We start from the raw sequence: 27,806 nt of genomic DNA on the forward strand, positions 1-27,806 counted from the left end.
CAGGGACACACAGGAAGTCTTTGCCCAGCTCTTGGGAGATGTGGATGGTACCTAGGCAGCCCTGACCAGTCTGACACCACAGACCCTGAAGACATCTCCTACATGCCCTGTGCTGTGTCTCCTCCCTCCGGGGCAGGGCTGGCACAGCCCCCTCCTGGTGTGGCTCTGTGGGTGCTGCAGGCACTGGGGTAACGCCCGAGGCAGAGATGCACCAAGAACACCGATTGTTTGCAATGTCATGTTCTGCATTTTAAATGATCTTTGACTTCCTGGCAGCTCCCCAGCATATCACCCCCTGGAATTCTGTCTAAATAATGTTTGTCAGGTGAAGCCACAGCTGGGCAGCAGGCAGGGCCCTGCTCCTCACTGGGGACCTCGAAACCCACCGGCCGATCAATCTCCACAACCTGCTAAATGATAGATGGAATGTAATATAGGTCATTATTCCTTCCCTATGCGTGAAAATGAATTATTCAGTAAAGATTTAGATCCTTTTTATTATGACACTGAATTTATAGAGCATACAACACATAAATGCAGATTTCTACAGCCCCAGATAGATGAACTCATTCTCCAGGCAGCCTGAGGTGGATGCAGCCCCTTGGCATTGCTGCACAGCAAAGACAGGATGTCCAAGGAACACACTGCCGTCTGGGAGATTGGGACCTGCCACTTCCATACCTGGAACAGCATTCCCAATCCATGCCCAGGAGGTTTAGGAGTCCAAGATCTCTTTGTTTCAGAAATCAGGCTCTCAGGGCCCATGTATCTCCAAGGAGATTTGGGGTCTCATGTCACTTTTTGGCCTTATAAATGCTGATCCTAACAAACTCTGCATCTCAGTCTCTGATATGAAAGGGGAGTTGTAACATTTGAAAGGAAATTGGTGAGGCTAAAACCTGCTAATGAGAGTAGGGGCTACGTGAGTATGTGGACAGGTGTGATTGTCCCAAATTCCTGTGTCCTGCAGAGCCACCATGGAGGATCTGGGCTGGTTTGAATCAATAGCAGTAACTTTCCTTGTTATTGGACCAAATGCTTCAACTTTTAATTGTGCAGCTAGGGAGAATGTTATCCCTGGCCGGCAGTTACAGATGTCAGCTTTGCAGTTCATTAGCTACTTCCCAAATTCCGCTGGGACTTTGGACTTTTAGCATGAACATTAGAGGCTGGAGAGGAGGAGAGCAGAGGGCAAGCCTGCAAACTCTCAGTGGGCTGGAGGAAAATCTGGGATTGGGGCTGGAACAGCACCTTTGGGGCTGGGTGCTGTCAACTGCTGCCAAAGGAGCAGGACAGCAGCTCCTGGTTTGTCACCCCTGGGCTTCAGGTGCCCAGCGTGTCCCCAGAGCATCCCTGGTGCCATGGGTTTGGCTTCTGCTGTGACAGCAGAGTGCTCAGAAAGAGCAAAACCGACTGAGCAGATTGAAACTGGTCACATCCCTGAACCCAGCCTCAGCTCTGAGGGAGGTGGAGAGAGAACATACTGATAAAGTCTTCCCAAAGCCGTTTGACCTGTAACGTTGCTGATGGAAGGGATAGCAGTGGAGATTTCCTTTTAATATATAGCAATCAAAATTTCTTTCTGAGCCATAAGCAGCTGCACTGAAGTTCCTTCTGTCCATCAGCAAAATCTGTCTTGTGCTTGTTCATTCTGGAACCCCTTTAAAATTCTGCACCGCTGCCAGAGAGATTAAAGGGGTAATATAACCCCAGGAACCGCTCTCCTGACTAGTAATTTCCCGGTGATTATTACAAGAAATAGCTAAGATCTAAAGGAAGCTCAAAGGGGGAGAAAAAGACTGTTCTTTAATCCCCCCCATCCATTTCCTTTGCACATTGGTGCTGCTCACCCTGCTGGGGCAGGGCCGGGTCAGCCCCTCTTCCCTGCCCGCTCTGAGGGAGCAGAGCCTGCCCCACTGCTGAGCCAGAGTTCAGCACTTTATGGCAAAACAAACCAAATAAAGGGAATTATATCCTGTTTTACAGCGGTCAGCATCAGAGCATGAAGAGAGGTGTTTCTCCAGTGGGCCTGACCTCCCAGCCCTGCGCACGTCCGCTCATTCCCACCTTGTTCATTAGTCCCTGCTGGAAAGTACATCCACATGCTGCCCCCAGCCCCAGTGAAAATATTATAATCCCTGAGCTGGAAATAGTTGGCAACCCCAAAACAGCTCTTGCAGGCTTGGCTGCTGAGCTGGGAGGTCTTTGGGTGGGAGGCACTCAGTGCTGGACAGGTGGAGGAACTCAAGACCCATTGATGTCTCTGAAAATTTCCCGAGTCCCTAAAATTTAGTTTTCCTCTCCTGGACACCCAGCAGGCACTTCCCAGCCCCCGGAATTGTCCCCGGACGCCCGGCTGGGCTGTGTGGGGTGGGGAGCAGGGGGCCGGCAGGAACAGCTAGTTTCAGCCAAAGGCCACCCTTCGTGAGGGTCGGGGGGCCTGGACAAGGTGTGAGGGGCTCAGGGGGACAGTCCCGTGAGGGGGGGACAGTCTCAGGGTACAGTCCCATGAGGACAGTCCCACGAGGACAGCCCCGGGGGTACACTCCCATGAGGACAGTTTATTGTGGACAGTCTCGGGGTACACTCCAATGAGGGCAGTGCCATGAGGACAGTCCCGGGTGTCGCGGACACGCGTGAGGGACGGACGCGCGCGGGGGGGGGGGCGGTAGCTGCGCGGGGAGGGCGCGGTGACGTCACAGTGACGTCACAGAGGGCCACGCGCCGGCGGAGACCCCGCCCCCGCGAGGAGGGGCGGGATGGAGGGAGGGGAGGATGGCGGCGGGGGGAGGGAGCGCCGGCGCGGCGCTGAGCTAAGCCGATCCCACGTGTGACGGATCTGGCTGCTGCCCCAGCGCCTCTCCAGTGAGATCCTCCGGTAGCGGAGGGAGGAGGAGGAGGAGGAGGAGGAGGAGGGGGGAAGGGAAAAAGGGGCAAAGCAAGCGGAGCGAACCGAGCCGGAGCCGGGCCGGGGGGGGCGGGTTGGGCGGGCGGGGGGGGTTCTCTAAGGGGCTCTCACTCGGCGCGGCCATGGAGGCGGACGGGAGCCAGGCTACCTCGGGGAGCCCCGGAGAGGCGCAGCACGACCCCGGGTAAGTCGGCGGGGCGGCGGGGGCGCGGAGCGCGGCGGTGAGGGGCGGTCAGGCGGGCCCGCCCCGCTCCGCGCCGCTCCGCTCCGCGCCCCTCCGCCCCGCCGGGAGCTGCCCCGTCAAAATGGCCGATCCCGCACCGGCGCTCAACTCCGCTCTGCTCTCTCCCTCCAGCAAGATGTTCATCGGCGGCCTCAGCTGGCAAACCTCACCAGGTAACCCCCGCCCGCCGCCCCCTCCCCACGCGTGTCCCGCCCCGCGTGGGCCGCGTCCCGCCGGCCGGGCCCTGCCCGCGCCCCCCATCCCTGACCCTCCTCTCCCTCTCTCTGCTATCTCTCCGCAGACAGCCTTAGAGACTATTTTAGCAAATTCGGAGAAATTAGGGAGTGTATGGTCATGCGGGACCCCACCACCAAGCGCTCCAGGTAAAACCGCCGCCCACCCCGCTCGGGCTGACAAACTTCGCGAGTTGCGGTCGGGGCGGGTGGACCCGCAGCCCCCGGTGCCGGCCCAGAATCGCAGCCCCGCATCCCCCCGCACGCGTGGGGCGCTGCGGGAGGGCTCTCCCCGGCCGCATCCCTCCAGCCCGGAGCAGGAAACAAAGCGGCCGGTGGAGCCGGAGAGGGGCCGGGGGTCGGAGCCGGCCGCCCCTGCTCCCGGAGGCTTCGGGGGAGGGCAGTGGAAGGAGGGGGACCCAGCGGTTTATTTTTATGACTTCTCCCTTTGGCTCTAATTCTCATCACCACCCCCCCCCACCCCCCCCGCCATCCCCTCGCTCTTTGTCTCTCGCAGAGGCTTCGGGTTCGTTACGTTCGCGGATCCGGCGAGTGTAGACAAAGTCCTGGCCCAGCCGCACCACGAGCTGGACTCCAAGACGGTAGGTGCTGCTGCGGGGGCTGCCCGCCGCCCTTCCCGCACCCGCGGACGCGACCCGGCCGCTCCGAGCCCCGCTCGGGCCGGTGCCGCGGGCGGTGCCAGGCTGTCATTGAACCGGGACCTTGCGTGCCTCGGCTTTTCCTTTATATTTTTATAGACTCTGCGTTTTAACTTGCCAAAAGCGGTAACTTTCTTTTTTTTTTTTTTTTTTTTTTTTTTTTTTTTAAATCGGAATTCACCCATACCGACCGCTGGCTCCTCCCCCGGCCTTATATTTTATTGAGCGGTGACATTGAAAAAGCCGTGGAGTAAAATCCAACTTTTTTTGGTGTTGGGCTGCGGCGTGCTTTCTGCAGGGAACTTTGTGATTCTTTTGATTGATTATTTATGTATTGTTGAGCGCGTTTCAAGGTGGGAGTGACTTACTGTCAAACCGAGAAAGCTGCTGCTGCTCGTGTCATTTCCCAAAGTCATTTTTTGGAGAGGTCCCCTCACCTGTGATGGCAGGGCCCCGGCGAAATGCACGCGGTAATTTATGGGAAGCTCTGCAAGAGCTGGAGAGTGGATGTGGTAGAGAAGCACAAGTCTTAATGTGTTGTTGTTTCTCCAGAGCTTTTTGCTGCGCTCAGTCTCCAGTGCATAATATGAGGAAAAAAATGCTTGGGAGATGCAGCTGATTTTTTTTTTTTTTTAATAAACATTACATTTTTAGGGGGTTTTTTAAAAAAAAATTCCACACCTGAGTTTACCCCCTGCCCCATTGTGGTGCTTTCAGTGTTGGGTCAAACAAAAGGTGTCGGGCAAGTGCAGCTCTGGGCCCTGTTTTCTCCCTGTGAGCAAGGCCAAGCAAAAAGATGAAGTTTTGTGCCTCCTACTTGGTTGTAGTTTTGAGCCTCGGCAGAGCTGGGAGGGGAGGGGGGAAGGACACTGCTAGAGGTCATCAGTGCTCTGGTGCTGCTGGCTCTGGAGGGGGCTGTGTTTTGGGAAGGGAGCTGTCTGCAGAGACATTCTGCTGGGCACATCGAGCGTGCTCCTTGCTGTCACTGGGGTTTACAGGCGGCGTTCTGGGGCTTTAGGGGTTTATTTTAACCTGAGCCTGCTGTTAGGAGCAATCCTGTCTCGGTGCTGCACCATCTCACGGGTGCCTGTGTGTGTGCGAGATTATAGTTCAATGAGGAAAGGGAGAAGCAGGGAGCAAACATGAGGATGTGTTTTTTTTAAAAATGTAATTTATATGGAAACAAAAAGCCTAAAGCTCTTGTAGAAGCAGGTGGAATCTAGTGTTTTAATTCGACCTACAGATTCTGCTGGGCTTGCCTGAACATGAAGCCCATGCTTTCACATGCCTTAATAATTTGATTTTAGGTTTAATCAGATATGGTAAGATAACTGATTCAACCGTGCTCCTGAAATTAAACTCGCCGTACTTTTCATGTACAGCTATATTCTCTATGTGTTTTTAAAGATAAATTTAGATAAGAAGAACAAAGGCAAACAGTATCTTGAACAAGAGTTTAAAAAAAAAAATCATGGGAGGACACCCTGTCATATTTCTGACTATAATTAGGTCCTCCCCCAGCTTTTTTCTTGTATCACAGTCTAGTCCCTGCAATGTATTAATTTGCTCTTCTCTGGGGGAGGGGTGAAGAGCTTCACCGGGGCAAATCTGCCTTGGTTTTGGTTGTGTGATAATGATTGAATCAATCCAAATACAAAACTGACCTTAGAATCAGTAATTCAGCTTAAAAGTGAAGCACGGAGGCAGGCAGGTCCTTTCAGGCGTGTATTTGTAGAGTATTGTAGTAACTGTTGTGCAGTATAACAAGGCATTTGACTCTGTTTCAACGTTCAGCACAGGAGGCAGATCGGTTGGGTATTGGCATGGAAACGTCGCTCTTGTTTACAGTTACGTTAAAAGCTTTGTTTAGGTAATGGCCATTCATATCAGAAATAGTATTATAGTCATTTCCTAGAGGACTTGTAGATACAGTAAGTAGAATTGTACCTAACTAACTAATTTTTTGGTAGAACTTTGGTTTTTTGTTTTTGGTTTTTTTTTCTTTTTTCTTTTTTCTTTTTGGTTGTTGTTTAAATAGTTGACAGGGTTATGCAAAAGGTATGGATTTGCCACATTCGTTGCTAGTGTTTGTTTTCAAAGGCTGGTGGTGTTTATGCAAAAGGTTGTGGGAAGGAAAATTCAGTTCTTTTAGAAAATCTGTCGCTGTGGTGCAAGGGACTCCATGCTCTTTGAACTGACCTTCAAAAATGAATGTGTTGCTTTGGAGTTTAATGGCTCTCCCAGCTTTTTACCAGCAGGACTTTGCAGTGATGTCCCTCTGGTGGGCCTGGTGTTCTTTGGTGGGAAAACCTGTAGGTTTGGAGCAAACGTAGAAAAGTGCATATTTTTCCACCTTTGGGTATTGCTGTGGAAAATCCGTACCTGTTGTATTTCCCCAGTAGACAAATGCCTAGTCAGTGCTGAATACATTTGTAGATAATGTTAATCTCTATGAAAAGGTTAGCTCTCTAGATAAATAATTTTACTTTTTATGCTTTTTGAACAATAAATGGCATGTAATCGCTCATTTCTCAGGTGTGTCCTAAAAAAGGTACAACATTTGTATCTGATAGAGGCAAATCAGTTTATCAGTTGCACATCAAATGTCTGCGGTATTTCCCATTTTGACAAATTAATTGAGTAAAACTGCTTTTTAGGAGAGACCCGTGGTTATTTAGCAGTGACAGGAATATTTATCACCACAGGAATAACAATACCAAATGGAAACATCTCCTTTTCATCATCAGGGTTTGCTTGAGGGGGGAGAAACACAACAAAAGCCAGTCCCAAACTCTAAAAAAGCCCGTCCTCCTGAATGTGCTTAACACTGCCAGCGTTAGTGGCATCACTTGGTTGCACAGGCAAGGACAGCACTGAAAGCAGTTGCAGGTTGCACGGTTCAGGTAGGATCCAGTACTTCAGCACATCCTTTTCCAGACCCTTGTTGTGGAAGATGCCTGTGTGCAGGTGCTGCTGAGAGCCAGCAGCGAAGCCGGCAGCGCACAGGCGCTGTATGGCGATGTAGGGGAGCTGCTGGTGGAAGGTCTGGTGGTTTTGTTTACATCCAGCCTTCAGCTGCCTGCTCCCTCCCAACACCACCGGCTGCCATTTCTTTGTGTCTGCGGCGGTGCCTTTTTGGTTTCGTGTAATTTTTGAATGGGAGAGAGGAGTCCCTTTTTAGAGATGACCCCCGTGGAAGTTGTGTGGGGTTGCAGAATTAGCATTTGGGAATGCAGAGGGGACGTGCTAATTCATGCAGCGCAAGGGGAGCCAACGCTGCATCTTAAAACAGGCCAGGGGGGTAAAGCAAGGATTTTTTTCCCCCCTTTCTTTTTGTCTGTGGTGACGTGCTTCATACATGGATAGTTTGAGTAACTCCTTAATGGAAAACCTTGTTTAGGAAGTTGTTTACTTTGAGTTCAGTGTGTGTATATTTACACACATGAAACTCGTTTGTACCTTACTCCCCTCCCTTCCCGCCCCAGCCCAGAAATGCCCCTTTGGAGCTTTCTATTGCTCACATATTTTCTTTGAGAGTGAGTAAATCTCATCAGTTGGGCATATTACTATGGAGGAGACTCTAGTCCTTCAAATGTTTCAGTTTTAATAATTGAAATGTGAATAATTTGACTTTGCTTTCCTTTTTTGTATGGTGCTGCCTGTCAGTTATCAAAACAAAGCAGAAAAAAAGAAGTAACTGTAAACCCAAGTGCAGGAAGGGGCAGGTGTCAAAGCCACCAAGTTAAGATGTTGGTCAGGAATGCTGGCCCTCTTTCTGTGCAACCTCTAGGGCATGTGGGTAGTCCTCAACATGCAGTTTTGGTGGTGGTCCAGAGCTCCCTGAGCACCCACGGGGATTGCTGCCCAGAAGATGGTGGAGGAGAAGTGCAGGACAGGTGTTTTCTTCCTGTCTTCCCATCTCCCCACCCCTGCCAAACTCCCCAGACAAACCCAGACTGTGACCTATCATTTCCAGAGTAGCTCTGGATGACCCGGTGTGCTGAATTGCAAGCCTGAGAAATGAGGGATTAATAATTCAGTGATTTAAAATCAAAATAATGTGAAATGACAACCAGAGCTACCCTGTTGATTTCCCCTTTCTTTTTCCTCAGATTGACCCTAAAGTTGCGTTTCCCCGACGAGCACAGCCCAAGGTAAGTAGGAGGATCGATAATAGGATTTCAGGCACACAGAGAATCATTGTTGCCAGGCAGTTCGGGTTTCAGCCGGGGAATTGGCAATGAAAGCTTTTAAAGCTGCTGCTGGGGGGGTCAGTGCGTGGCTGAGGCCCAGGAGGCTGCTCTGGGTCCGTGCAGAGCTGCTGGGTCGGGCTGGGCAGCGGGAGCGGTGCCTGGGCGCCGGGCTGGGTTTATGAACAGTGCTTGGATTAAGTGCAGGCTTCAGGCTTGTTTTGAGCTGAGCTTTCAGTTCTGTGGTTGTGATGGATGGGGATCTATCTCTGCCTTCATTGTTTGCAAATTTTCTTTTGTGTAACTCAAGAGATGTGTGTGGAGTTGTGTGTAAGGCTCGCAGGGCAGTTCCTGGTGAGGCTCTGGGGGCTGCTGGCTGTTCTGGGAGTGTCCAGCTGTGAGGAGTGTCCAGCTGTGAGGAGTGTCCAGCTGGTCAGGCTGGCCAGAGCAGTGGCCTGGCGATGGAGTGGCCGCTCCTGGCCGTGGCACGGGGACCTGCAGGGACCCAGGCCCTTGTGCCCCTGCGCTCCCTCCAAATGCCCCTGGTGCCGTTTCTCCTGCAGGAGCTGCCCGTGGAATACAAGTGCTTGTTGCTCTTTAGGTTGTGCCTAATGAAAACAAATCAGTTTCAAAGCCAGACTTGCAGCGTGTGGATTTTGAAAGCCAGAGGCTGAAAGAAAACTTTTGCAATTGACTTTTTTTAAATTTGTTTTTGAGAGTCTATTGGAAAAACTTAATTTAACTGATGTATGGCACTTGTGTACACACTTGTCATCTTGGGTAACTTCAGTCTTCTGGTAACAACGGGAGAAAAAGGCTGCAAAGTTGTACATGCAAGTCAATGAGGAAGAGAGGTTTAAAGTTGGTGGTGGGAAACTACCTGACCAGAAGCCTGAACTGTTACTGCATACAGCTCCTCATGAAAGCAAGCAGTGTAACTGGGTGTGTTGAACCATGATGTTAAGAATTGCACAAAACAGGCATCCAGGAAAAACCCTGTGTCATTTCAAAGCCCCAGGCATGGCACAGGAGAGGTGCTGGGGAGCTCTTAAAAAAGAAAGAGAGCAAACCCCAACAGCCTACTCGCAGAATTTTAAACCAGACTAATGTAGGCAAATGTTTAGAGGTTCTTTTCTTCCTAGGACATATCTAATTACTTATTGGTGAATAATAGTGTGCCTGGCTTGCTTCTGCACTGAGCAAAGAGTTTATAGTGTGTGGGGCTCGTGGCTTCTGGATTATGTTGTTGGATTGATGCCCTCTGTAATATACAATTTAAAGTTAACAGAATTTTGATCTTGAGCTTGATGGGCCTATCCCCCTTCCCAATACCTTTTAAAGGTTAATTTACATTTTAAACTGTCTTCAGTGCCAGTTATCTGTTTCTACAGTGTTATTTGGAGAAGTTTGTAATGGGTACAACAGAGCTGTTAAGCTGTCCCATGTGATTTCTTCTCTAACAATTAAAAAAACGAGGATGTGTTTTGTGTTGAGCATATTAGTGACTTAAATTTTTGTGTTAAAGAATGCAAAACCAGGTTGTATTGACAAAGGGGGTTTTGTTTTTCTACACGTAGGGGGTTTTTTCCCTTGGTTTTTGGTAACAGACATCTTTCAAACGTGGGGCAAATGCTGGAATGGACATCAAATTCCACTCTTAGCAGGAGCTCGCTCTCTCTGGAGAGGTCAGCAGTGTCTGCTGCTGCTTTTTACACAGTTGTCCTTTCTAAAGTGTTGGGATTTCTACGGGGCACTTGAAAAAAATCTGAAGATTGAAAACAGCCTGATTTGGAGACTGGAGAAAATCAGATGCAATAAAGAGCAGATTTTACATCAATTACGATGTATTATTCTGGCAACCATTTCATAATCTGAATATTTTGTTTTCTGTTCTTTTAATTAGATACTGAATTAAGGTTTTGGACTTTACTTGTTCATTTATCCCAGTTGAATAGCGAATGCTCAGCGTTAAAATGTGACTGTACTTTAGTCTAATTAACTAGCTAATGCTTGGGTCTGTGGAGATTAATGACATTTAATGAAATGTCTCTGTCTCTCTAGGTGCAAGGAGAGAATTTGTTTTTTGTTTTGTTTTGGTTTTTTTCCCTGAGTAATCTTCCTTCCTGGTATGTTTAGTAAAATGGGGATTTGTTTAGGGTTTTTTCTTTTCCTGTGCTTTTCCTGGCAGTGATGGGGGCTGGGGTGAAGCAAGGCTGGGGGTGCATTCCCCCTTCTCGTGCCTCCATCCATCATCCATCCATCCATCCATCATCCATCCCTGTCCTTACAGCTGGGCTTTGCCCCTGCCTTTTCCAGCCCACACTCACTTGTTCCTCCCCTCCCGATCAGTGGAGTTGCCCAGCCCTGCCCTTTCCAGCCCCAGCCCAGTGAAACGCTTTATTTCGGGTTTTCACACCTCTCTGGTGATGCAAATGCTCCCGAGCCGGCAGTGGCAGGTTGGAACAGCCCAGCGTTCTTCCCTGCTTTCCTTAGAATGAGCCTGCAGAAACCCTCCTGAGTGCCTCCCCTGCCTTCCCGGCTGTGTAATCCTGCTCTCCTTGCGAAGGCCAGCACCACTTGAAGCTGTTGTTTCAGGAAATCTGCTGCAGGGTTGAGCTCCTTGGGCTTCTGGTGAATATATGTCTCCTTCCTCAGGGCTGCTGTTCCTTGATAAAAATCTGCCTTGCTTCCAGTGCTGGAAGGCACTCTGTAACAGGAGATCATTTGTAACTCTGCTGATTTAACAAGTCCTTCAAACGCAGCACTGATGGGGTGCCAGGAGTTTTGTACCCCCCTTTAGAATACTGAAGACCACAATAATTGACTCACTATTGCACATAGCCTGCCATTTCTGATGTTCCCTGCTCTGTTGGGTTGGAGAATATTCATCACAGGGGTGGTGCAGGACTGTCCTGGCCCCCAGTGCCCCAGCCAGCCCCGGATCCACGCAGTGCCCGTGGCCAGCTGGGTTTCCTGTCTGCTGGGCACTGAGGGCACTGTCTGAGCAGTTGTGCACATCTGGTCCTTCTTGGGCAGGAGGCAGTGCCAGCAGCTCTCCTTTGGCGTGGGACTGGGAAGCTGCCTGCTCCAGAGCAGCAAATGGAGGGCATGGCCTTTGGGGATAGCACCCAGGCTAACCTGGGATTGTGTTTTAAAGCTAACCAGTGGATTTGGATGTCTGATTCCAATTAAGTTAGCTGTGGGTGGGGTGTGACGTCCCTTGGCTGTCTGATAAGCCTCAGCCAGAGTAGCAGGGAGAGATTTTATTCCAAAGCAAATGATGGACCTTGAAAATCAAGAGTTCTGTTTGTTTTCTCCCCTGCTTCTGCCTATAAGCTCCTCCAGGTTAGTCCTACTACTTCCCACCTTATTTTAGGTGTTAGGTAGACTTTGAAGTTTCTTTTTTTTTTTTTTTCTCAAAAGAGAGTGAACTGGACACAGTAGCAGAACTCAGGATTCTTCCCTTCCTGCCCACCCTTCCTTCCCCACCAGGCTGTAAAGAGCAGCAAGGTCAGAACTTTTCCCAACGATTTTTAAAGATTCTTTTTAGATTCCCCTGCATTTGCAGGTCTGGGTGGAGTAAGAGAGGAAGTATTTCCTGATCTTGGCATCAGGCCTGGATGAGTAGCTCGATGATAATCATGGTGCCATCTGTGTGCAGAGCAGTGTGAAGTCCTTCCCAGATGGTCTAGGGGATTTCTTTGGGTGGTCCACGGCCACTGTTTGGGTGTCTTGTTCAACCACCCTTGATGTGGATCCCTGGTGCAGAGTAAGCAGCTCCTGGAATCTGCTTCCCTCTGGCTTGGATGGGCCAGTGGAAAAGTTTCAGAGTCCGAGTGAACGCAGCCCCAGGCAGTGGAGGGTCAGGGTTTAGGAACCCAGGCAGTGGAGGGTCAGGGTTTAGGAACCCAGGCAGTGGAGGAACAGGGTTTAGGAACCCAGGCAGTGGAGGGTCAGGGTTTAGGAACCCAGGCAGTGGAGGGTCAGGGTTTAGGAACCCAGGCAGTGGAGGGTCAGGGTTTAGGAACCCAGGCAGTGGAGGGTCAGGGTTTAGGAACCCAGGCAGTGGAGGGTCAGGGTTTAGGAACCCAGGCAGTGGAGGATCAGGGTTTAGAAACCCTTGTCTGTGGGCTGGGGTTTGTGCTCCCTGTGCTGTGGCAGAGGGTGACCTCTGTCCCTGCATGTCACAGCCAGAGGAAGAAGGGGCTGTGCAGGGCCTTCTGTGGAGTGCAGTGAGTTCTGTCAGAAGCAGGAGCTGAGCTGGATTTCTGTACCTGCTGTATTTTGGAGATGTAAACATGTATTTCTTCTCCCCAATCACTCAGGTAGATTGTTCATGTTGTCCTGAATCCCCACAGACTGTCTTGTGCTTGTTAAAATGTCTGTATTTCCATTCTCATTGCCTAAGGATGTCTTTCATGTTAGGAATAGTCCTAATGTACTTTCCTTCCCTTTGACATGCTGCTAACTAAAAATTAAAATTGAACACTGTCTGACCTGGGATTTTTTTAAAAAGGAGGTTCTACATTGCCTGTGTTTTCCTGAATTGTTGGATTATTTTTAATGGCATCTACCAGGTGACTTTAGTGCACTTGAAAATGCCAGGAAAGGTTCTGAGGTAGGGAGGTCAGGGAAATGGAAGGAGAGCAGCATGCTAACACCCCTGTGCATCCCCTCTGCTTCCAGATTGAGTACATCTCCTCTGCAAAGTGCTGAGCCTTTATCAGCCCGGGGGTAGGTCTACTAATGACTGATCTAAAACCATCAAATTCATTTATTTGTCACTGCCAGTGACAGGCCAGTTAATGCTAATGGATTCTTTTTTTAGCCTGTTGACTCTGGTGATAGTCTCATAAATGTTGTGAAATCCAGAGCATTAAAGGCAACTTGGAACTTATTTTTAGAGGAGAGCCACTGAAACAGGGCAAGATGGGATGTGTGCATCAAGATGTATGTTGTGCTGAGAAGGAGCAAAGAACAATTCCAGTTCATTGAGCTCTACCTTGGGTCCTGCTGCTCCTGAGAGTTATTTGACTTTTCAGTTGTACTTAAGTGTTCTCTTCAGATGCACTTTGGGTCATGCTATAAAGTGAAGAGAAGCTGTAAATAGTCAGTCATCTTAGGGAAAACCAGCTTGTTTCAGAAAATGGTTCATCTCAGGGCCTGAGTCTTCTCTGCCCCTATTGTGTGAAAGCACTTAAGCATATACTTAAGTTGGCATAAGCATGTGGGTAAGTGCTTTGCTGAATCAGCATGGGCTCAAAGCACGTTATTAAATGCTTTGTTGAACTGTGAAGCCCGTAGCAGAAAAGATTAAAAGATTACTTTGTGTATTTGACAGTACTTTGTATATGGTCAGCTCCATCACTTCTCCTTCAGATAGGCAGTTTTATCTCTCTCATATTCCCCCCTCCACTAGAGGATCTCACTCACGAGAAAATACTATTCTGCTGTTTCCTCAAAAAACTGATTACAGGGTCAGTGTGGCATCAGACTTAAAAAAAAAAGTCATTATTGAAGCTTAATTTAGTCTCTAGCCCTGAAATCGCACGTTCTGTTTGCCTTAGTCACTGGAATAATTCTGTAAACTATGTGAGTAGTGTTCAACGTGGCCTATGATTTTTAGGATATTACTGCTGCAGAAATTGTGGTTTGCTGAGTAATTTGAAAGTTACTGTGAAACTTTGTAGCCAGATCAGCATGCGGTATTAATAAGTTACTTCTAAACTTTGGCATTTTACTGCTCTCCTGTTGAAAGTATTTCTTCTATTTTTTGAGTGCAGAGAAAATCTGAAGAATGTTGGGAAGTTGTTCTCCCCTGCTCAGTCATTCCCTGTGCTGGGACATCTGCAGCTGGGTGCATTGTTGTGACTGAGTGGGCTTAAATGAAGATTGGGAACTTTGTATTATAAAGAAGGACCCTGCTAAGGCTTATGCAATTCTGCACATGAGGAATAATCCCAGAGACCTCAACGAGCACAGTGAGATGAAGACAAGGCTCCTTAATATGTTGGTGAAGTGTAGGTGGCAGGAAGGGTGAAGGAAAAGAAGTATTGACAGCAGCAGAAAGTGCCTCTGCCCTGCCCTCCCCCAGCAAAGACTTGCATTAATTTCCCATTGACTCTGATGTACAATAGGGAAGAGGTTTCAAGCTGACTGAAGGGGCAAAGGTCCAAGAAAACTACTGTAGCAAGAACTGATGCAGAGTGACAGTAATGAGGTGGCCTGGCAGGTGGGAGGGAAAAATGGTGGGGTGGGGGAAAGAAACTAATATCTGGTGAATTAAGTAGTTCCCAGGGTTCGAAGTTAAGTCCCCCTGGTTTTATTTTCCTTCGTGTGTGCCACACAACTGTGGGATGGGGCTGGGCAGGGCTCCTTGGGTCCTGGTGCAGCTCCAGCCCTCCTGGCTCAGGGCTGGGCCCCTGGGAGTGCTGGCGTGGCCCAGAGGGTACAGAATTCCTCTGTAGCGCTCCCAGACCTGGGCTGTGCTGTTTTAATCAGTGTTTTAGTATGCCTGACTCAGAGCTCATTTTTATGTTGTTCTGTGGGTCAGTTTTGCATCAAAGGGAAGGTGAGGAGCATAGGGTGAAGAGGAGTTTTGAAGTTTGGATTTATTTAAAATAGGGACTGTGAAGTGCAGACAAGACTTTGAGCTTCATGAATGCTGGTGTAAAGAGAATGCCTGCTGGATAGAGAGTCTGGGGAGGCTTTAACCACTTGCTGGATGAACACTGTTCAGGAATCCTCACAAAGGGCAGTGTGGTGTGGTGTGAAGGAGGTTGCTGGGTGTTTGTGCTAAGTCTCCGTGAATCCCACTGGACTGGGAGATGCTGCTCAATCAGGGGCCTGGTTTATGGCAGAAGCTTGCCAGCTGCAAGCCCTCAGCACTGGCAGGTTTGGTGCTTGTTGCACTGCTGGAAGAAGGTGTTGATGAAGGGGATGTTGCTGAGGATTCTTCTGCAGTGCTTGCTGAAGGAGTGAAGCTCCTGTTTTGTTATCCTTTTGGCTGTGTTATCAGTCATTTCTGTTCAGAGCTGTGTTGGTGTGATTCCCTGCTCCAGCCCGAGCTGTGTGCAGGGCTCCATATGTACATGGAGCATTTATCCTTTTGCCAAAGGTTTGCAAAGTGTGTGAAGGAGTGTAAAGATGTTTCTTTACCGGTGAAATTTGCCTACTTCTGCTGTTGTATTTGGCAGACCTGCAGAGCCTATAGCAAGCAGCATGGTGTGTTCAATGAATTGTGGGAGGGAACAGAAAAAATGGAAAAGAAATCCAAAGGTAATGCTGAGATGGGAAATACGATAGGAATTTTCTGAGGATGGGGAGTATTGCCCCACCTTTCGGTCTGGGACTGCTACCAGCCACTGTGTTGGGTGGTGTCAGGTCTTGTTCTCTGCCATGCCTCAGGAGCCCTGAGAGATCTCTCCTGTGAGTACTGAGCAAGCCCTGAGACCACTACAGCAAAAACTGCTGGCTTCTTGCAGCTTGAGTTCCCTCTCCTCACAGTCTCTACTGTAAAGTGCTTGGGGTTGTTTTGATTGATTTGCACCAACATCTCATCTTCCTCCCCAGTCACTTTCTGTAGGTCAGCTCTGAGACTCCGGCCCTGGATGGCTGCTGGCCTGCTGAGCACACACCAAACATTTAACTGTACCCTCTTCAAACGCTGCCTGGTGAAAAAACCCCTCCTAAACCTGCTATGGCAATGTCCCAGGCCCACTGTTGGCTGGGTTTGTCCTGCTGTTGGCTGGGGTTGAGAGCTGAGGAAGCAGAGTCACTGTTGGTCGGACTCTGGTGGTCCTGGCACAGCGTGTAGGACCCCAACCAAGGCCCTGTGGGCCTGGTGCTGATGCTGCCATTGAGGCTGGAGATGAGGGGTCAGAGGAGGAAGGGCAGCAGGGGATTTTGCAGAGATGTCAGCATGGCACAGAGCTTCCTGAGCCCGGTTTGGTGCAGCAGTGAACGGCTGCTCTGTCTGAGGGGATGTTGGCAGCATCCCTGGGCTGGGGAGGAAGTGTGGGAGGCAGAGCAGCACTGTACGCTGCCAGCTCTTTATGCCACTTGTCTTTGAGGGGTTAACCTAGGGTTTTTTGTTGTTTTTAACGGCTTTTGACTGTGAAATTGGTGAGGGAGGCCCTGCCTGCAGTGGCAGTGCTCTGGTTCAGGCGGGAGCTGTAACTGCTGAGGCTCCTGCGTGCGCCGGCACTTCCGAGCTCCAGGGAGGGGAAGCAAGATAAGGATGCACAGCCACAGCATGTGAAAGGGAGCTGGTGCCATGAATTATGGCTCATGCTGGTCTCATGGCTGCAAACCAGCCTGGGGGCTGGGGCACAGTGCTGGGGGCAAGGGGGGAGCCTGCCAGAGGACTGTGGTGGGCTCAGAGGGCTGCCCTCAGTAACGGAGGAGAGGGAATCGTGCTGAACTGCAGGTGTCCTGGGGGCCTCTGCCTCCAGATAAGCCTTGGCTGCTCTTCCCCACAGCCATGCCAGAGGCTCCTCTGGGGGCTGGCTGGCTCCTTTGTGCCGCAGGCCGTGCCCACTCCCCTCTGGGTGCCCATGGGAGCAGCTGGGAGGGATGGTGCCGTGCTGTCCCAGTCCTGTGCAGATGGGGATCCTGTCCTGATGTGTTTGCAGAGCTCTGGGGACAGGCTGCCCCAGCATCCTGAGCCTCTGTCCCCCCACCATGCCTGCCTGGGGGCATTTCCAGCCCACCTGGGACCCCAGGGGTGGGTGGCAATGGGGATCTCCTGCCACAGCACCTTTTGTGCTCTAAACTCCTGCCTCACCTAATCCCAGGAGCTGGGATTGAAGCAGCAGGCTCTGTGTGACATGCCTGGCAGTTTATGTATGAGAAGGGAATTGTGATCGTCCTGTGTTTTATTTTTTCCCCTCTCTTTTTCATCTGGTCACAGCCACTATGTCATTAATCTTCCCCATCAAATACAATGATAGTTGAAAGTCTTCCACGGTTATGATTCCCCCAAAGTTTTGTGAGCATGGCTTTGATTTTGTGGTAGTCATAAGGAGTCAGTTTAGATTTTTGGACCTCTTTTTGTAGGTATTTCCAGTGGATGTTTTAGTAGAGGCATTTGTCTCCTCTCTCGATTAAGCATGTATATGCAATAGGAAAAGAACAAAATAGGGAATAGAAAAAAATATTAAAACAATTCAGTTACCAGTCCAAAAGCCTTAGTGCTAAAGAGCCATGAAGAAGCTTTATTGGAACTATAATTGCAGACATAAGCAGTGATTATCTGTCTTGGTGCCTTTATAGTCCCCATCACTGTCATCTGAACGCATGAAGCTGATGATAGAGTGAGCAGAACATTATTCAGCTGGTGCTGTGTAATCCTGATCTCTTGCAGTGTGTGGAAAGTAACATAAAGAGTCAATTCACTTGAAAGTGATGGGGAGAGAAGCAGGTAGGAGAGGACAAGTATTGTTGCAGAACACCTTACTCATGAATCTTATTTCATCCTGGTTGCAGCTGAAGGAATGCAGGGGCAGGGTAAACTTCTTACATGGACATGGTCAGACAAATTTTGCTGCTTCTTAATGTTCGTAGAGGTCTTGGGCAGGTGCAGCCCTTGGTGGTTGAGGAGTGCCTTGGTGTGTTTCCTTGAAATGCTCTGAATTGGCTCCAGCTGAGAGAAGGGCAGCAGCACCTGCTTGTCCTGCATTCCTGAGAACTGGCAATTGTTGGATCAAGGCAGGCAAACGAAGCTGCCAAGCACTTCTTGAGGTGGAACAGAGATCAGAGAGCAAGTCCTGAATTTCTTGGCTGATTATTGGTGCTGGTTATGCAGGTGAAAATGTGCTCTGGGCTGTGAAGAGGCAGAGGGAGGAAGAGGTGATTGGTGGCTGGGCAGCTGAAGCAGCAGCAGCAGCATGTGCAGAGGCTGGGCATTTTTTGGGTGAGGCCAGGATGGGGCACAGGTGATTTGAGTTAACCTGTCCGTTGCTCCCCTGTTGATGAGGCAGGTGTGTCCCTCACCTGAAAGCAATTATCAGCCCCAGGTCTGGTTGCAGTGGTGTGCTCTGCTGAGGGCAGTCAATGGAGGAGGTGCTAGGAGTCAGAGCTGCTGTGGTCTCCTCACGGACAGTCCACCGTGGCCTGGGGCTGCTTTGAGCCATAAGAAGGTAATGCTTTGGGGGTGATTTTTGTGGTGGGGGAGGCATTTGTTTGATGGGAGACTGGTTGTAGTTTTTTTCCTTTTTTTTCCCCCTGTAGTTTTGAGGCAAAAGAGCTATTTTAAAGGAGGACAATAGATGCAGGGGAATCCAAAACTTGTAAGCCTGCTTTTTTATTTACTCTTGCACTGCATTAGGACCAGGTGAAAAACTGACCTGATCATGCATGTTTTTGATGGACTTTTCTTCATTTCTTAGTGATGATTGTGTTTGTGTTGGAGTTAGTAGGACATACTCCACTAACTTCTGTTAGAGCAGCTCAAAGCAAAGCTTTTAAGTTGCTTAGTATGCTCCAAGGGCATTTCAAAAACAAAACCAGAAATCTGCTAGCAAAGTGCCTAGGTAGACAGAGAATAGGGAATGCAGTTTTTGGAGCTGTGTGCCTGCCTGCCCACTATGTGAAAATAAAGTGACATAGTGATGGTTTGAAAGTTTCTGGTCTTGAGCTGAGTGAGCTGTGAGTGAAAAACCGATTCTTGGAAAAGTTTTATTGAAAATGTTAATTGATAGTCTGTGGTATGTAGATTCCTAGAGACATCACCATCCTACTTTCAGGAAAGACTTGTGTGCTGAAATGACTTTAAACTAGTTTAAATGTGGCCCTTGTTCTTACCACACAGAAATGAGGTAAGTGATTGTCATCACCCTTGTTTTATGGATGTGCAAAACAGAAGTGCTGCTCACGTGTTCTGCAATACTTGAAACAGGGAATTGCTGGTGCCTTAGAGGAGGGTTATTCCAAACCTGAAGTGTGCTGGGGCTGCACCTGCTGGGCTGTGTGTTCCCACAGGGTACAGGCAGGGTTTGGGGGCTGAGGTGTCCTGGCTGTGCCGTGGGCAGTGCTGGCTGAGGAGCTGCAGTCCCCACAGTGCGTGAGGCCATGTGTGGAAATGGCCTGGGTGTTGCATCATTGGAGATGGGAGTGAGTCAGTCATGAAACCCTCTGCAAAAGGCTTTTGTAACTAGTACTGCCTTCCTAGAAACAGGTGTTGAGGATAGGCCTGGCTTTACTGGGCAGGTGAAGCCTCTTAAGAGTGGTGCAAGTAGTGCCCTGAGTGAGCGGAGCACAGGCAGACACAGGGAAGGCTGTGCAGTGTTTAAGAGGGAGGGGTAAGAGCAGACTGAGCACGATGCCTGTGTGACATCTGCTTGGAGCTTCCAGACCTGTGGTGAGCTCCCGTGGTATGGGGAGAGAAATGGGGAGCACGGTGCCTTTCTGGGGGAAGCTCTGTGTGTGTGTGTGAGTGCACAGCAGTGCTGCATGCACAGAGGTGTGCTGGGGAGCTGGGGCTCTGCTGTGGGCATGGAGAGGGGAGGCAGGATTGGGCTGGAGCTGTGGTTCTGAGTGCTCTGGGCCTCAACCTCTGCCTTCCCCTGTGGCTGAGAGATGCGGGGTTCCAGCCCCGGCTCATCCCTGCCCTTCCTGGGTTCCAGCCCCGCATCCCTGGCACATCCCTGCACTGAGGCAATGCCAGGGCAGCAGGGACAGTTCAGTTCCATCCCCACAGGGCCAGGGCAGCAGGGACAGTTCCAGTTCCATTCCCACAGTGCCAGGGCAGCAGGGACAGTTCAGTTCCATCCCCACAGGGCCAGGGCAGCAGGGACAGTTCCAGTTCCATCCCCACAGTGCCCGGGCAGCAGGGACAGTTCCAGTTCCATCCCCACAGTGCCCGGGCAGCAGGGGCAGTTCCAGTTCCATCCCCACAGTGCCAGGGCAGCAGGGACAGTTCCAGTTCCATCCCCACAGTGCCCGGGCAGCAGGGGCAGTTCCAGTTCCATCCCCACAGTGCCAGGGCAGCAGGGGCAGTTCAGTTCCATCCCCACAGTGCCAGGGCAGCAGGGGCAGTTCCAGTTCCATCCCCACAGTGCCCGGGCAGCAGGGGCAGTTCAGTTCCATCCCCACAGTGCCAGGGCAGCAGGGACAGTTCAGTTCCATCCCCACAGGGCCAGGGCAGCAGGGACAGTTCAGTTCCATCCCCACAGTGCCCGGGCAGCAGGGACAGTTCCAGTTCCATCCCCACAGGGCCAGGGCAGCAGGGACAGTTCAGTTCCATCCCCACAGGGCCAGGGCAGCAGGGGCAGTTCCAGTTCCATCCCCACAGGGCCAGGGCAGCAGGGACAGTTCAGTTCCATCCCCACAGGGCCAGGGCAGCAGGGACAGTTCAGTTCCATCCCCACAGGGCCAGGGCAGCAGGGGCAGTTCCAGTTCCATCCCCACAGGGCCAGGGCAGCAGGGACAGTTCAGTTCCATCCCCACAGGGCCAGGGCAGCAGGGACAGTTCCAGTTCCATCCCCACAGGGCCAGGGCAGCAGGGACAGTTCCAGTTCCATCCCCACAGGGCCAGGGCAGCAGGGGCAGTTCAGTTCCATCCCCACAGGGCCAGGGCAGCAGGGACAGTTCCAGTTCCATCCCCACAGGGCCAGGGCAGCAGGGACAGTTCCAGTTCCATCCCCACAGTGCCAGGGCAGCAGGGACAGTGCTGCCAGGCTCTGGTGCCCGCGGTGGCTCTGCCGGATGCTCCCAGGCTTCGGGCTCCTCTGGCAGCAGCGCTGCAGAAATGAGGAGTATCATTGTGTTTTATTGTGGCTTCTAAGAAACGCAGCGTGTTTGTGCTTCGGGGAGCCCCAGGGGCTTTGTTTTTCACCAGGCCTGAGCTATTCTTCAGCAGAGCCTTCCTGGAGCGTGAGCCAGTTCTGCCCATTAGGACCGAGAGACGGGCCTGACTGATTTCTGCTCCCTGCTGCATAATAAATCTGATACTAAAATTAGTGTTGGTCTCCCTAGGCCATAATTCTTGCTGAGATTATAGAGAATCGTGTGTGCAGAGAGGAACTGTGGTTATGTGTGTTTGGGTTTTTTTTATAACCTTGAGTGTCCAATTTCCAGGTTTTTTACTTAACCCTCCCATCTCTTTCCCCTTTTCCTCTCTTTTGGGAAGTGCTTAGCCTTTCTGTGTATTTTGGCTATTTAAGCCTCTGTCACTGCAGGCAGATGAGTTCCTTGGGAGCTCTTCTGAAGGTTTTGTAATTGAGTCTTTTACCACGGCGACAGGATATTATTAACCTTCAGTAAAGCAATTTATTTCATACTCCTTTGTGGGGATAAGCCTTTTTTCCCCCAGGAAAATATGTACGTGGAAAGGGTTTTGCGTACAGAGGTAGCTCGACTTGCAGCAGTGATTATGATTTTAGGAAAATTAATAATTTACACAAAAAATAGGCAGTTCTATTTGCATCAATTTAAAAAAGCCCTTTGGTCCTGAATGATCCCACTCCTGACCAGTGTTTTATTTTCAAGAACAGACTTTTTGCCTGTTGGTGGCTTTGAAAAGAGGTTGTATTTCATGTTAGAGCTCTTGATATTTAGCCTGTGTGAGCAGTAAACCATTTTGTTGTGGTCTTTCAGATGGCCTTAGGAACGACCTGAGAGCTGCAGGGAGGAGTTCCTCACGGGGTCTCCCTCTGGGCATGGCCTTTGCCCTGAAATCAAATGCAGACTAGTCCAGAAGTCGTTAAAGATTGGGTACTGCCAGAATAGCAATTTCTAGCCAGGGGGGAATGCTGGATAAGTGGCCAGCCTGGCTGAATCCCTTGTGCTCCCTATTGAGCACAGTGACAAAGGCTCTGGGATTTGGGGGATCCAGGCTCAGGTGTCACTGCAGCTCCCTGTGCTCTGGTTTTTATTTTAAATAGAGGATCAGAATTTTTCTTTTCCCATCTCTAGTTGGACTTTTTACTTCAGTATTCTGTTAACTTTAAAAAATTAAATTTACAATGCACTTGGCTTGTTGTTCAAGATACTTGCTGTTACAATGCTGCTTTCAAGGGAGTTCAGCACACCTTGCAGGAAGAATATGTTATTTTGGCAATTATATCAGATGAAGTAGGGGTATTATTCCCACATTATACAACGGAGCTTGGACGAGAGGCAAAGTGCTTTGTCCAGAGCTTTAGGTTTATTAACACACTTGAGTCTCTTGGCGCCGTGCGGAGGCTCTAATTGCAGAGTCATCATTTCCCCACTCTCCACTGGCTGCTGCTGCCTTGGAGTGAAATGGGCATCCTGGGCAAGGATGTGTCTGTGGGGACTTCTGGTGGCCTTGGGTAGGGCTGCCCAGCCATCTATCTCCTCCTGCTCTTCCCGTGCTCAGCCCCGTGCTGCTTTTCTGCCTGTGCTCCCAGCCCTGTCCCATGAGATGGGCTTTTCCACCTGTGGCAGAGGTGTTCTGTGCATCTGGGCAGTGCAGGCTGCCCGTGGCAGGGGCTGCAGCTCTGCTGGGGCTCAGGGGAAAGGATGGGCTCACCTGGGCACTCTGGGGTGTCCTGCTGGGTGCCCTGTGTCCTGTGCCTGGGGGTTCATGCAATGGACCTGTCCCTCCCTGGCAGTTGGTGGCTGTTGCTGTGTTTTGTTGGTAGCAGTCAGCTGAGACTTGTAAGAACACAGATGAGCACCGTGGCTTTGCTTTTGTCCTGCAGCTCCCCAGGCCTGGCTGTGCTGCAGGGGGACACGGGGGCTTCTCCAGAACCCCGTGGGTGCCTGGCCTGTGCTCAGCCCCGTGGGAAAGGGCCCTTTCCTGGCAGGTCCTTCAGCCTCTCCTAAAATTCCAGAGACACGTTACATGCGAGAAAATGTTTTTGCTACAGAAAGACTTCCTGGCCCCTTCACATGCTGCTTTTGTAAAACTTTGCAGCTGGTAGATTTATTCTTAAATCTTCAACCAGAGAATCTTTCTATTTTAAAAATGCTTAAAATATAAAATACATTTTCCCCCCTTTTTTTGCTCCGTTGTTGTAAATGAGCCCCACAATCCGAATTTTTTTTTTTCCTTTAAATCTTCCCCACCAGAGATTTAATTAAAATATTGTGAAAGGCAGTCATTGAAAATGAGAAACCTTTTGAGTGGAAGGCACCCTGATTTCCCTCTGCAGAGCTTTTTGTCACCATAGAGATGAAAAGAGAAGCTCAAAATTGCACTTTCCCCTTGTGTGTTGCTACTGAGGGGCCGTGGCTGCAGGTAGCAGCTGCACTAAGATCAGCAGGGCTGGCTGGGGCTGAGGCTTTAACTCTTTGCAGGGCACGAGCTCTGGGTCAGGATTTCCTTCCCTGCTGGAGGCGTTTTTCTTAGTCTATTATTCTGTTTTAATTTCCTGTACTTCGGGGCTGGAATTTATCTGGGTTTGTGGAGGGAAGGCACGCAGGGGCCCATCCTTTTGTCTCCAGAACAGCAGAGCTCAGCACCTCTGAGCACAGCAGGGCCCAGTGGGTCTGCTCTGAGCACTGCCAGTGTCCTGAGGTGTTTGTGCACTGGGGAATGTGTTGGAATCCCACTCAGCCTTTTTCATTTTCTTTCTTAAATTTTTTTTAGTATATAAATCATAATTCCTCTTTAGTATTCGAGCCTATCTGATTCTCCCTTAAAATAGCTAAATGTTGGGCTTTTTTGTTGTATTTCTTTTTAAAATCAATGGGTTAATGGTGTCTTTTTTTTTCCTTCCAGTAACCCCTCTGGAAGTGTAGGGATTACTAAATCAAAAATACATGCTGTGAGTGGTAAAACTGCTCTGCTACGGTTTCAAAGACAGTCCCACAAATTGAAGATTATTGGAGGGGACATGACACTGGGCAGTGTTATGCTTTTAATCATTTTAAAAACAAATTTTTCTCCCTAATCGAGTGAAGAGCAGGCTCAAGTGGATTCTTGGCACAAGCATCTCAGACAAATGAAAGTAAAATGTATATTGAAGCTGTCTGCTGTTGTATACTTTATACCATACCTGTTGTGGTGACTGATCTCAAATGGGAGCAGTGGTTTAATTTTAAGCTGTTTGAGTGAGACCTGTTGTGGTTAAACTTTCAGATAGAAAGTGAACATAACCCATGTAATGGCATTATTAATGGGGAGTATTACTAAATTGTAAGTTGCAAATTAATGGTTTAACTCTGAGACTAAATATACAGCTGTGTTCTTGTGTAATGTTACAAGACAAAATTAGATCGAGTATTTAAAAACAGAAGGGCCTCATCCAGACCCCGTGAGTGTCTTCCCAAGGACTTCACTGGGCTTTCCCACCTGCAGTCAGGGTGCAGACCTGTAACCCCAGCACAGTCACTAAAATCTGTGCGTGCCCTCCGCCGTGGGCTGCTAACATCTGATTACCCAAGGTACTCACATTTGGAGCAAAATAATGGCATTGTTTCCATGGTGGTGGGGACTCGGTTGGGTTCAGCATGTACCTCATGGAAGCGATGCTGTTGTCTGTGTGTATCTGAGTTCCTGCAGGATTATATATTAATTTTGAAATGAAACAATATTTGGGAGCTAGGCTTGGCTCTGATGCAATTTGCCCTTGTGCTTTCCTTGACTGTTGCTAATAAGAAGTGCTGGCCTAAATCAGCGTCTTGAAGAATCATCGATTTGCTAATTGCAGATAATCAAGTCTCTGCTCCCTGCTCACGCTGAGACCACTTTTGTTTCCTGCCATTCTGGCAGGATTCAGGCAGCATCTCCCAGCCTCTGACGTAACCAACAAAGTGGGTTTGGAGCACCCACGTGGCTCGTTCTCAGAGGTGACAAAGTTATTGGTATTCAGGCTTGATGAATGAGGAGCTGTGATAGCACTGACCTTTCTGGCCAGAATGAGCTGTGGAGGTCACAGCTGGGGAAGGGGATGTTCAGAGAGCTGTGCTGGCACAGCTTTGCAGTGCTCACCTTGGTTAGTGCAGCCCTGGGCAGTGTGTGCCGACATCAGCCTCTGAAATTGTTCTGAATGTGTGTGGTAGTTGCTTGTTATTTTATTTGTTTTGTAAATGTGCTTCCTCCCCCTCTGTGTTCAGCTAGGGGGATGTTCCTGTGAGCTGTAGACTTTGCAGAGTGTTTAAATGAAGCAGGGGCTGATGAAAATTTGTGTCCCATGGTTAGCACTGTAAGGAGAGTTGAGGACAGGAGGTGCTGCTCTGTGTCTTGTCCCAGGTGTCCTGGCCTGTGGGCACAGCAGGTTGTGTGGGTGCTCTGTGTTCTCTCCTGCCCACCTGAGCCTGCCAACCTGTGCCCATCAGGCCTTTTTCATTCCCTGGCTGGATCAAGTCTCACTGAAGGCTGGTGAGCTTTTCTGATGACTTCATGTAGAACAGCAGTTTAACTCAGACCATGAGGAAACAGGAGGGAATAAGAGCCTTTCTGAGGAGGATTCTGTTAGCTGATGGGCATTGTCCTTCTGTGGGTATTGGTCCTCTGGAGAGCAGGGCAGGCCCTCTGAAGCCCCTTGCCTGGCAGGTCAGGAGCTGCAGCATATTGCCTTGGCTGAAGCATTTTGATGCAATAAGGAGGGTTTTTCCTGCAGCCCATCTGGCTGGGAGCTGCTGTGTGTGTGTGCCCCAGAGCTGGACACACAGCTCTGCTCTGCCAGTGCTCGCTGCAGGGCTGGTGCTCAGCTGGCAGAGCCCAGCTGCCCGGGGCCTGCCCCTGCTCTGGGCGCTGTGGGGTGTGCTGGTGGGGCACCCAGGGTGGCAGTGCCCCTGTCAGGGGTCACAGGGACAGCAGGGAGTGCTCCCTGTGGGTGGGTGGCTGCTGGAGCCGGTGCCAGCCCCGCTGCCGCTTTAAAGCCACACCAGAGGAACAGATGAGCACTGGACAGCTTAGGTTACATAATCTCTTTTGGGTTTAATGTCAGGCCTCCCTGAGCCCCATCCAGTGCCAGCTCCCAATCTGGCTCGTAATACTGCTGAATGTCCTTTTAATTTTTATTAATAGTTCTCTTACTGTAGTGTTGCCTCTGCCTGGCTTTGTGTGCTGTGCGTGCCTTGGAGTTCAGTGCTCTGCCCCCTGAGGCATCCCCTGCCTGGGCTTCCTGCTCCTGCACCAGCCTGGAGCCATTCCCATGGGCCTGCTTTGCTGCTTCCAGAGGTTTTTTCCAAGGGTGTTGTGGGGAGGGAGGCAGGAGGATTGTCCAGGGTCAGAGCCTGTGTGGGTCTGGCTCCTCTCCTTTGTGAACAGAGCCTGGTCAGAGCAGACCAGGACAGGGGTGCTGGAAGTGATGAAGGTGATGGGGAAGGTGAGACAGCAGAGACCACAAGCTCTGGCTCCACCTGGATGGGCTCTTACTCTTTGCAAGCACAGATTTGTCAACTGGACTAACTTTTTTTCGAGTTTGGTTTGTTCATGTCTAAATGAGCTGGTTTGTTTCTGTATTGAGTTTTTATCTTTTGCAAACAAAGTTCAAGCTCCTCACTGTTTTTCTCTCTGATCACTTGGATGTAGTAAAGATCAGCGGTGATTTTGGGTGCTGAAGAGTTGTGTGTTTCAGAATACCAGTACTTTTTGCTCATCCCCAATTCCATAAGTAGGTGCCTCTGCAGGTGTTCTCCACTCCTGCTAGGATTGGTGCTAATTCTGTGTGTGTCCCCTGATGGCTGGTGTTTCTCTGACAGCCACTGATTGTTTGTTTAGTATTTTTAAAAGAATAACATAATTAAAATATATGCAGAGGGGAGAAGGAACTGAGATGTTATTTCAGACCTGAGTCTAGGAACCAAGTAGAAACCACAGAATAGGTGTGTTTCAAGAGGACATGGTTGAGCAGCCACATCAAGCCTTGGATTACTTCTGTGTTCCCTGGGACAGCTTCCCTTGCATTAGCTCCTGCATGACATTCTGTGCCAGTTAAATAGCTGAAAAATATTGCAGGGAGGATCTTTAATGCATTGTGAACATCAGTGTGTTGTAGCAGCTGTTTGAAAAATGAATAATAAAGCCCTGAAGAGCAGAGTGCAGTACCCAGACTGCTCTGTGTGGATGCTTTGGGAGCATGCTGGACCAAGGCAGGGCTCTGAGCTCCTGGAGTGTTTTACTCCCTCCTTTGATTTAATTTTACTGCTTTAAATGATTTCTTTGCTGGGAGGGAGGCAGGGTTAGCTGAGGGGGGAAGGATGGATCTGTTTAGTTTCTTTGGAAGCCTCACACACCAGTAGCTGGTGCTCCCTAAACTCTTCCTGTGAGTAAACCATGGAGCAGAACTGATAATGCCATCATGGTCTTGACTGTGAGCCAAGCTGTGCAAAATCCAGTAGTGTGTCTGAATGGCTAAAAAAGCCCAGAATAAATCACAAAGTGCTGGTAATGCAGTCACTGCTGCTGTTTGCCACAGGGGTGGATTGCAGTCTGTGATCCCTGGGTGAGTAAGTCTCTAAATTGTATTCAGAGGTGTTATGTGGCATAGCTGGAGTACCACAGCATCACTGCTCTGTAGTATCAAGGACCAAGAATCCAGCACTATTGTTTTATTTTGTTTGTTTAATTTTATTTATTTATTTTTATTCATGTGCTTTTTGGGCTGTTTCATTTTGCTAGTAGATCTGTGCAAATGAAAGTCAAGACCAAGATGTGTGGAGAACATTAATTTTATT

The 27,806-nt window shown here is 49.7% G+C and overlaps 1 protein-coding gene across 11 annotated transcripts in view; it reads left to right on the forward strand.

Moving 5' to 3' along the window:
* The first annotated feature begins 2,956 nt into the window (after nt 1-2,956).
* Nucleotides 2,957-27,806, forward strand: part of MSI2 (musashi RNA binding protein 2) — a 200,658-nt gene continuing 175,808 nt past the window's right edge. For 9 of the 11 annotated variants that reach the window (XR_011682424.1, XR_011682425.1, XM_071448042.1 and 6 more), the window contains exons 1-5: nt 2,957-3,092; nt 3,264-3,304; nt 3,433-3,514; nt 3,882-3,966; nt 8,136-8,177. Coding sequence is in view for 8 of the 11 variants with exons in the window: in XM_071448042.1 (XP_071304143.1) it covers nt 3,031-3,092; nt 3,264-3,304; nt 3,433-3,514; nt 3,882-3,966; nt 8,136-8,177 (312 nt within the window). In the remaining 3 variants the exon portion in view is untranslated. Of the gene's footprint in view, nt 3,093-3,263; nt 3,305-3,432; nt 3,515-3,881; nt 3,967-5,825; nt 5,894-8,135; nt 8,178-27,806 lie in introns of those variants that run through there. The other 2 variants (XM_071448049.1, XM_071448047.1) reach the window with 2 other exon arrangements.

This window comes from Agelaius tricolor, unplaced genomic scaffold, assembly GCF_023055355.1.
Source record: "Agelaius tricolor isolate 1412-34295 unplaced genomic scaffold, bAgeTri1.0.p SCAF_25, whole genome shotgun sequence".
NCBI lineage: Eukaryota > Metazoa > Chordata > Aves > Passeriformes > Icteridae > Agelaius > Agelaius tricolor.